This window comes from Cyprinodon variegatus, unplaced genomic scaffold (genome assembly GCF_000732505.1).
Source record: "Cyprinodon variegatus isolate N-32 unplaced genomic scaffold, C_variegatus-1.0 Scaffold38, whole genome shotgun sequence".
In the NCBI taxonomy this organism is placed as follows: Eukaryota; Metazoa; Chordata; class Actinopteri; order Cyprinodontiformes; family Cyprinodontidae; genus Cyprinodon; species Cyprinodon variegatus.
The window spans coordinates 1,326,267-1,336,948 of NW_015150491.1; the positions used below are offsets into that span (position 1 = coordinate 1,326,267).

General features: G+C 37.0%; 1 protein-coding gene across 1 annotated transcript; it reads left to right on the forward strand.

Moving 5' to 3' along the window:
* The first annotated feature begins 97 nt into the window (after window positions 1–97).
* On the forward strand, window positions 98–2,704 carry sod2 (superoxide dismutase 2, mitochondrial). The gene is made up of 5 exons (XM_015369612.1): window positions 98–255; window positions 854–1,059; window positions 1,211–1,327; window positions 2,105–2,284; window positions 2,369–2,704. Exons 1-5 carry the CDS (start codon window positions 227–229, stop codon window positions 2,512–2,514), a joined length of 678 nt encoding a protein of 225 aa, XP_015225098.1. The 5' UTR covers window positions 98–226; the 3' UTR covers window positions 2,515–2,704.
* Window positions 2,705–10,682: the final 7,978 nt, after the last annotated feature.

The window sequence follows — 10,682 nt, forward strand, 5'->3', positions numbered from 1 at the left end:
TAATAACAACAATCTTTACTTTAGTTTATAGCTCGTAGTATGCTTCTCCTCCATGGTATTAGCTGTCCCCTGTGGAGGCTTATATAAGTCCTGCGTACCTCACGAACCCCCCTGTCCTATCTATAATGGTACGGTCCCCTGGACTGTCAACTTGAAGTTGCACATTTCAAGGGCAATTGCAATTATTCACCAAGCTGTTGTGTGCTGCTAAAGAACCAGAGGAAACATGCTGTGTAGAGTTGGGAAAATACGCAGGTAAGATTGCCAGCTGCTTAGAAGTAGCAAGGATTAAGACGGTTTAAGCAGCAGAAAGAACGGGAGAGCTACTTCTTGCTAACGGAGTAAATGCTAACTTGTAACAGTTGCTTGTTGAGAGCTAACGGCTAGCTCATCAAGTTCTGGGCAAGAATTTCAACTCATTATGTTGTTTTATGAAAAAGATAAGAATGTTTTGCCTAATTTGTGTTTTTGCTGTACTGTTTCGGGTCAAATGTATACTATTTTGAACATTAATACAAAATAAATGGTACAACTGAAGCCACATGTTGTTTTAGCTGTTAGATATTTACCTAATATGACAGGGAAGATGGGTTACATGCATACACTCGAACTAATTATGCAATCTGTGGTTACTCTGTTTAATTTATGGTTAACAGAGTAAAATGTAAACCGCTGTGAGTGTGGGATTTTTTTTTTCCCCAATTAAAATATTGAACCATGTGTCATTTTGCTTGTACATCTCATTTATCCTGATCTGTCATATTAATCCCAGGTAAATATAAGTGTCCATTTTTAAAGTGACTGCATTAAAGGTTTTATCTAAACATGTTCACTTCCTTCTGTTTCTTTCCAGGTGTGCTGCCAGCCTCAGCCAAAGCATAAATCTGATAGCTGCATCAAGGCAGAAGCACACACTCCCTGATCTGACCTACGACTATGGAGCCTTGGAGCCTCATATCAGTGCAGAGATTATGCAGCTTCACCACAGCAAGCATCACGCCACATATGTTAACAACCTTAATGTTACAGAGGAGAAATATCAAGAGGCTCTTGCAAAGGGTAAAGACAGTCACATGTATTAGTTTGATTGAAGTCTCTTCTGACAAAGTTTTTTTTTTTTTTTTTTTATGCTTTGGATGGTTTGGGAATCTCTTTATCTCAATGTCTTATATTTTGACATTGATCCATCTGTGTGTGTGAATTATTTTAGGAGATGTGACTGCACAAGTTGCACTTCAGCCTGCTTTGAAGTTTAATGGAGGAGGTCACGTTAACCACACTATCTTTTGGACAAATCTCTCCCCAAATGGTGGAGGTGAGCCTCAAGGTGAGAAAAAAACAAACTATTTATTCTGTTGTTTTTAAAATTTTATTATACAGTTTTTATATTTTTCCAAAACAAACAAACATAAGTGATCATTAAATGTGAAGCTATCAAGTCAGACTGTTTGTGGAAGAGTGATGATTAGAATGGTTGCATTTTTTTAAAGACATATCTGTCCTGAATTATCCAGGGAAACCACATCTACTAGTTCACAGCTTAGGGGGCAATCACAGCAGTTTTTGGCTAGCTTAGACACTTTTTAAATTGGGACTGACCTTCCCTTTATCTAGTGCATGTCTTCTGGAGTCAGCCAAAGCGTTTCTGACTACTTGCAAACTATATACATCATGCAGACAAACTGTTGAAACTTTAAAGGGAAAGTCTGCTGCAGTGAGTTTTTATCCCCCCAGGCTGTCGATCTGATGCCTTACAGTCCCTGTAGTCGGCCCCTGTACTATTAAACAAAATGTGCATATTTACTCTAAAAACTTGCCTTAATTTTTTTTTAAATAATATATATAACACATTTGTACACATGCTATTTTTTTACTTTCCTCTAACATTTATATATTTTATATTTGTATTATTGCTCAATGCAATTGCGCTGATCAATACACGAGGCAGGAAAATTCCTTGTTTGTGCACACAATCCTAAATATGAAGCCTATGGAGGTCACTCATTCCTAGCAGCTAATTTTTAGTCTGCAAGTCGGTGATATGAGTTTCTTTTTCCTGATGTTATGGCTGTAAAGTAAAACCAATCTGTTTGATGTTGTCCAGGGGAGCTAATGGAGGCCATCAAACGGGACTTTGGCTCCTTCCAGAAGTTAAAGGAGAAGATGGCGGCTGTTACCGTTGCAGTACAGGGCTCAGGCTGGGGATGGCTTGGTTATGACAAGGACAGCGGGCGACTTCGGATTGCTGCTTGTGCTAACCAGGATCCCCTGCAGGGGACAACAGGTTGGTTTGAATTGGTTTTCAAAAAATGGGACAGCCAACATCTACCTTTTGTTTATCGTTATGTAAACTTTGTTTATCCCTTAGGACTCATCCCTCTCCTTGGCATTGACGTCTGGGAGCATGCCTACTATCTCCAGTACAAGAATGTGCGCCCTGATTATGTGAAGGCTATCTGGAATGTGATCAACTGGGAGAATGTCCACGAGCGATTGCAGGTTGCCAAAAAGTAGAGGAATCAATCTTCCCACCACAGCACCTTGTATCAAAATCTGGATCAAATGGTAGATGCAAATAATTGCCTCAAATAAACAGCCCTGACATTCAAACACTCGGTTTTAACTCAGAGATTGGTTGTAGCATTAATGGAAAAAGTAAATCCAATGTGTTTTACTGTTTAAAACAATTCATCCTTTAAATAAGGAAAGACGTGTTAAAATCAAAGCGAAAAGCCAAGACATCTGCAAATACAAACCCCCAGACTTGTCGAAGCGCACAATAAATGGTCCTCATTGGACATAGAAGCTGTCTTTTGTTATCCACACCCATGTAACTGGTGCCTAGGGGTTGTATACTCAGAGGAACATCTTTGTCTAACACAAGGATCCTACAATGTAATGACTGTCCATGTTTTTGATGTAATATAATAAAGTAATATTTGAGTTGTAAAAGCTTGAAATGTGTTTCTGTATGGCTATTCTGAGGGCTGTTATTTCCTGGACATTTTAGTAGCTGATCCAGCATTTAAGTAAACAAATTTTAACAGATACTGTAATCTGAAGACAGGTAATCTTAACTTCATTCTGATTAATTTTCTACATGAGTTTCATTTTTTTTAATTTTTTAGCCATCTTTGACTTTCCTGAAGCAGACCGGTTTACCTCTGTTTTTAAGGGAAATCTGTTGAACTCAACGCCCCAGACAGACAGGCTGCCTTAATAAGATTAGCAAAGTAATTTGCTATGGTTTTTTTAGTTGTGCATTTTCCAATGTAAGAGGCACCAAAATTGGTTAATGTGTGTAAGTTTATAGACTTCTAGAGAGCTGGCAGCATCCATAGCTCTTTTTACATAATTTTCCTCTTTAATCACCTGAGCTTTTTTAATTTGAATGGCTCCTGTTTCACGTTACCTCACTTCAATCTCAATTATATTACATTAGAGTCAAGTTTTGGTAATCACGTAATTCTAGTTGGTAGACTTTCTAAGGAAGTCGAGCCGATTGCATGCGGTCAGTGACTTCATAAGTGGGAACAAGGAGAATATGCCTTCTAATTGGATTAAATCCTAAGAAGATCCAGTTCAGTATGAGCAGCATCTGCTGCTTCAAGTTAGTGGCGGAAGAGATTCAAAGATGCAAAAACATGTTTGTTTTTTGCAGAAGACATTTTTTATTTATTTTTTCTTCAGCTCTGGACTCTTGAGGCTAATAGTCTGTTTTTATTTTAAATTCATTTTTAAAAACATTTTCTATGCTTGTTTTTTCCTTTTTATAATTTCAGTTAAATACTTGAACATTTATCATTAAATGCCACTCATAAGAAACTTGAGCTCTGAGAAGATAAATTTGAATTTAAAAATGTGAAATGGAGAAAATAAAAAGGCCTTATTTAGTGCACTTTTCCTTTTAGCCAGCAGACTGCAGTGTCTCCAAGCTCAAATTTACTACAACCAATGGCATTTAGAGAAGCTTATAGCTAAAATGTTTAGTTAGAGCACATTACCTGCTATTAATTGTTCTTGTATCGTAACGTTCCACTTGATTTAATCTTTTAGGTGTTTAACGATATAATAGAAAATAAAATTCTGCATGAGTACAGCTGAGATTGTCTCTCAAGTTGATGTATTGATAGTGAGTGGCTTGGTCCAAAGGAGCCTACAGTTGTTAATTAGAACTATAACTAAATCCTGAGCTAGGCGTCTTAGTTATCTTAGAAACAAGAATCAAAATGCCTAGTTTAGTTATATTTAACCAACTGATTTTGAACTGAAAAAAGACTTTTAGCAAATGCAAGCAGCTAAACTTTAGTACTTCCAAATAAAAAATACTGCTAGGTCTAGAAAACAAAGGTAATAAAAGATCAGCTTTAATAAACTGGACTCTCTTTTTGGTGAAGCTTGTTTGTGCAAAATACAGAATTTTAACAAGACAAAAAATCTTCAACCACTGGAAAGAGAACTGGAAACATTTGGACAGATATCATTGTCAAGTTTTCATTTTCCCTGAGTTGCCCAAACTTACTTGAAACTTCTTCAAACACAGAACACTCAGAGAATATGTGAAACACAAGCTCAGCTGCTGGTGCTGCTCAATCTCTGCGGTAAACCCAGGCATGCAATAATACCGGCTTGAGGGTTTGTTTTGCATCATTTTCTTCACAGTCAATGCTTGAGTTTTAGGACTGCCCTTGCTAAGCGGGACGCACAAAATTTTATATACTGATTATTTGCCTATTTCTAGAAATTATATAACATATTTAATATAGCACCAACACAAACCTTTAAATCACAGGAACTTATTTGCTCTAAATTCCCATAAAAATTTCCTTGACTGATCTTTGAGATCAGTGATTACAAGTTAATCTGCACACAGACGGCCTTTTGAGTCTTCAAAATATTAAAGCTTTTATGGAGGTTCTTTTTCAAATTTATTGTTCAAATGTGTGTCAGTATTCTCATATTTGGAAAATCTTTTTTAACTAGATTTTAGGAAGCTTTTGAAATAATCCAAAATTAAAGATTCAGATGCACACATTAAACTCTTTAAACTGTCTTTTCAATCATCGGATGTATACTTACTTGAGTCTTTGCATAAGGAAAGAGCCTAGATGTTGATTTCTCTTGGAGATAAGAATCTTTACATTCCTTTTCTCTTCCTGACTATAAATTTACTGCCTATCAATGCTTCATATGGAACTTGCCGTTGGTGTTGTGGTTGCCTACAGTACATGGGCTCCAACAAGCTTCCAGCCTGCAAAGGTACCCTGCAGTACTTCAGGGTAACCATGTCTGCACCGTCTCTCCTATACACAAGCTGCCATTGTCCTAAATGGACTAAAGTAGTGTCAGCATTGACGACGCAAAAATTTCCAGTCTCTTTCGTCCACTGTTCCTGGCAGATAGGGTGCTGGAGAAAAATTTAGAACAACAATTTGGGTTTGAGCCCACATCTGAGTGCTCAACCAGGTGTTGAATGCCAGGAGCCAGACATTTCAGGGGCTGTGTGGCTCTGTAGGAAGCTCTCATACTCCGGTCTGTGGATGATTGATTCATCATGGCCGGTGAAAACACCATGCAGACAGATGCACATTCCCAAGAGTCAGAATAAAACAAAGGTGCGCACAATAAATTTAATCATTTCTCTTTTGAAGGTCTCCCTGTCATTTCAGAAATTCTGCCTCTATAAGAGAGGGAAAGACTGCTTTAGCAACAGGGTGTGACTGTATCTGTCTGTTAAATTATTTGCAGTTATGTAAGAGTTAGTCTATGCTCCAGAAAGTCCACAGACTTGGGACATCCTTTAGGCAGTGCGGTGGGATAAATCACTGCAAAGACTGGGGTCATTTGGGTTCATGTTGGATTGATTCAGGCTTGGAAAATCCACTCGGAAATCTCTGAGTTTTCTCTCTAAAAAATAAAAAGCTCGACCTATTGCACAACATGGTTCACACAGGGATTATCACTGCAAACATAAAAGCATTGTTACCCTAAATTGAACAATAGTTTTAATGTGTCACCCTGTGCTTGATATGTTTTTAACTTAACAGTAAAGGTATCTTGATTAAGTTTGTTTGGGAATAATTTCTTTCCAGTTTTTCTCTGATTCCATAATCATATAATGCTGCTGCATATAGTGTAGCTTACTACTCATTAGGCAACTAAGACACTCTGCTGTGTGAAAAGGTTATCCTCCCAGAATCTGTCTCTCTTTTCTCCTGCATAGCTGAGAGTCAGCACTTAGAAGATCTGTTTTGGCCGCCGTTTCAGGATGTCAGAGGAAAAGAGACGAGGAGGAAAGCTCGGGGAAACTGGATGATTTCCAGCAGCTAGTGCACCATAATACAATAACAGTCCTTCATGCACAGCAGACTGGATCTAATCATGGGAATGCTCTTCTTGGTCCAAAACTGATCCCACTTTAGGTGAGGCATCCGTCTTTCCTGAGGTGGTACTCTACACTAACACATTACAACCACAGATAGACATAATATATCATTTCAAGTTATTGGGAATGTTTGGTGACTCAAGCAGTTTCTCATAGCCTCTCATCATGCGAGCCAGGCTTTTGAAGCTAATTTTGCTGAAATAAAAAGTTAAAAACAATCGGTATGCCTATTTATGAGGCCAGGTGTGTGTGTTAACTCATACCTAGCACATGGAGCAAAGATGCTTTTTAGACACTCACTTTGCTATGTTTTTTTATTTATTTAAACAAGCAACTTAGTACATATGTGTTTAGTTAGAATTTTAAAATATTTCAATATGAATTTCTGTTGAGTAAAATTTGCCAAGATGACAGTGTGTAGAAAATTAGAGATTAAAGAAATATTGAATAATGAAGTGAAAGCTAAACAACAATCATCACATAAAAACTTAATCACTATGGATATTTACTAGAAAACACACTGTAAGACTGAAAAAAAATCACTTATTTAGCAGAATATGTCTTGATAATTTCAATATTTTTTTTGTGTGTATTTCAGTTGAATAGCGTGTTTTTTTTAAATATTCATATCAAATGGGTTGGAGGCTGGTATTTAGACTGTTACCTCATATTTCCATCTATATTTTCTGCTAATTGTTTTTCTCCTCTGACACAAGTTATAAAACAAAATACATTTTTTCTACAATAAAAAATGTTGTATGGGTAGTATTGTTACAATAAAATAAAAAGATAAATAATAATAATATAAAAACACTCTGAGATGGACTGGCGACCTGTCCAGGGTGTACCCCGCCTCTCGCCCATTGACAGCTGGAGATAGGCACCAGCACCCCTCGCGACCCTAATTGGGACAAGCGTGTCAGATAATGGATGGATGAATGGATAAAAACCCTTATTCCTTAAAGAGGCATTAAAGTGTCTAATGGTAGGTGGGACAAAAGATCTTCTGTATCTCTTAGTTCTGCTTATCAAAGAGTTCAAACTCGAACTATGGCTGCTTTCCTGAGCCACGATAGTGCTGTGCAAAATATGGCTCCCATTGCCCCTTATGGACTTCATCATTGCCCTAGTCCTTTTCTCCACCAGTGCCTCTATAGGAACTGCCTCCCTCCCCATCACTGCCGCACACCTCCTGATGAACTTAAAAATATTAAGTCATACGTTTAATGAAACACAGAATTTATTCCATTCATACCTCAACTTTTGCTATTAAAGTAAAAGCTTCATTCTGTGAGTTCATTACTCACATATAATAATAATAGGAGTAAATATTGGCATTTCGATATCAGGCTCTCAATAAAAAAAAGGTAGCAATGTATTTTAACATCCTTAAGCTGCAAACAGATCCTCTTACAGTTCCAGTAAACAATTATCAAAGAACTATGGATATTATTGTATTTCTTATTTTTTTTAATTGGTAAAAGACAGAGCAAAAGGTATAGCTACATTTTTTTTTCTTTCTTCAAACTGAAAAGTTTGTATTAAGTTACTGAAACCAAAACAAAAAAAACCTAAATGGTTTGGTATTCAATGCACTAATTTCTACATTTATGCTGCTAATATATGTTTAGGCTGCTTGAGGACATAGGGACCACTTTTTGTCACCCTGCTCCACTCTATCTTTACTCTCACAATCAGTTTCTTTCTCATCATAGTAGCTTCATCTGGTCTGTTCCTGTTCGTTTGTGACATCCTCTTGGATTGAAATATCAGTTGGGCTGCTACCAAATACGTACACCTTTTGTTTCCACACAGCCCTTTCTCTCTTACTATGACTAACTGTATGTGTTGTCTTTCATCCTCTGGCATTTGAACTGGCTTGGAGCTCGTCTGCCTGGCTGCACCTTTCCTGGTCTGGGCCACCTGTGGAGCTAGATAACAATTACCTTTTGTATATCTGTTTCGCTTAGTGTGAGGGATTCCTAAAGAGTCACAAAATGCAAGCGATACAATGCAAGTCTTGCAATGACTTAACGACTCAATCGAATCAACAGTTTTTTCTTGACAGAAAATTTTGACCAATTTAAACATATTGTCTCTGTAAAGTGACTTGAGATGACATGTTGTGAATCGGAGCTATATAGATAAAGTGAATAGAAGTGAACTTAATCGGAAAGTTAATTTGTTCATCCTAACAAAACTCCAGAGCTACTTGACCCACAGCTTGATGCTGCCACCCTCATACTTTACACTCGGGATGGCGTTTTCAGGCCTGACACATTCTTCCTTTCCTTCAAAATGTAATGATAACCGTTACAGCCAAGGTCTTTAACATTCATCACACCATGTCTCCATAAGTTAAAGATCTTCCCTAAGTGCATTTTCAAATTGTTTTCTGGTTATAATTACTGCCTGTCTAGATTAAACCTGTATATTCATAAGCTCTTTTTCCTTTCTTCTGATTTAAAGACATGTTTTGTGCGAAAGCATGTTCTTTCTTGGACGCATAACCAATCTTCCTATATTTTTTGAGCTTTTACTGTTATATTATTTTCCAAAATCATTTAAAGACATAGGAAACCACAATTTACCAACAAAACAGAGATGAACAGGATAAACAACCATACACACTCACTCCTAAGGGGAATTTAGAGACGGCTATCACAATAAACGTTCTATCTTTGACTGTTGGTCGAGGCCCGAGTACCCGGAGAAAACTGCACATGCAAGGGGAGAAGATGCAAACTTGTGGCAGAATTACCTCAGGCCAGGGTTCAAAAGTCATTTAATATCTTCAAAGCAAAACACAAAAATCGGTTTACATGATAGAAATCCTCTGTATGCCCTCCTAAAATTACTTTTTCCTCTAAAAATACCATTTCCTTTAAGATGAAGGGAGTTTACCCCAAAATGTTTCATCATGGGAATTTCAAGTTTATATTTTAACTGAAATAAAAGCTTGAGCAACATTTGCATCAGACTGATTCACAGCTTCATGAATCATTTGGCTCACTAAATCAACATTACCACTTGAAGTTCTTATTCTTTTGAGCTATTCCCAAATGTTTCTGAGCTGTTACAAAGTTTTATGCCCAAGGGTGAATGGAAAGACTGTTAACGGTAATTGGCAGATGCTCTGATGTGAGAATTTAAGCTTCTATCTCACTTTCTTTGTTCAAATTCTATTTCTTGAAACAGATGGTCACATTAAGTTTTAAACATAAAGCAGAACAACAACACAAGAGGGGTTCAGTGTTGTAAAATCACAGCTGTATTGAAGTATCTTTTAGATCAGGAGAAAAACACTCATTGAACCTGCATTAGAGCAATCTGCAAACACCTGCTGCAACTCAAAGAGCAACCGTCCATGTTGATTTAAAAGTTCTCGTGCATGCTGTTATTCTGACATGCTTGTGAACGCTGTTTAGCCAGTGCCAAAGACTCTTTATACACAGGACACATATGGTGTGTACACTCACTAAAGGAATAAACGTGGCAGAGAAGGCACATATTTTTGTAGCCATCCACAGTTTGTAGCATGATGAAACCCCCAAGAAATTACTTTTATCTCCCTTTCAGAGCCTGCATAGTGTCACCTGTATATTGTGTTGTAAAACAGAATAACATTGATTTATCTGCACTAAAACCTTAATATGGTTGATCATTTTGTTTCCTTACAGCCAACATGTCCAGAGCATGCAATAGTTATTTTTATACCAAGTTAAAGCTTTAACTATGGTATATAAAAAAACAAAAAACAATAATAATAACAAAAGTAAGCAAATAAATTGAACTTAACAGCACCTTTTGATTGAATTGATCATCTGGAAAGTTCGTACTTGACTTGGAATGTCTGTATGATTTAATAAACTTATTAAGGCCAAAGAGAAATAATGTGCATTTCTGCTATATGAATAAGTTGAATTAAATTTAACAAGTACATGTTCAGTAAATGGTAAAGGGTCTGTACTTACATAGCGCTTTTTCAAGCCGGAGGACTTGACCAAAGAGCTTTACACTAAATTTAGTCATCCACGTACACACACACTGATGAGGGAAAGCTACATTGTTGTAACATCTATGCTGACCTGCCCAAGTGACCTAATAAATGAATGTCCTGGCAACACCTTTCCATCCTAGAGAGAAATATGTTGATTTGATACTGAAGTACTCTACCACCATACAAACCCTAAAGGTCAGAAACCCTACCATCTGCCACTAATCTGGAATTTTATTTACCAACTACACTTGAGATACAGGGTCAGAATTATTATTTGATGAGGTATTGCTTTTTCCA

Excerpts from the sequence above, each read along its gene's own strand:
- sod2 (XM_015369612.1), top strand. The coding sequence starts at position 227 with ATGCTGTGTAGAGTTGGGAAAATACGCAG. Across the intron at positions 256-853 it reads AGAGTTGGGAAAATACGCAG|GTGTGCTGCCAGCCTCAGCC; the intron begins GTAAGATTGCCA and ends GTTTCTTTCCAG. Across the intron at positions 2,285-2,368 it reads TCCCCTGCAGGGGACAACAG|GACTCATCCCTCTCCTTGGC; the intron begins GTTGGTTTGAAT and ends TTTATCCCTTAG.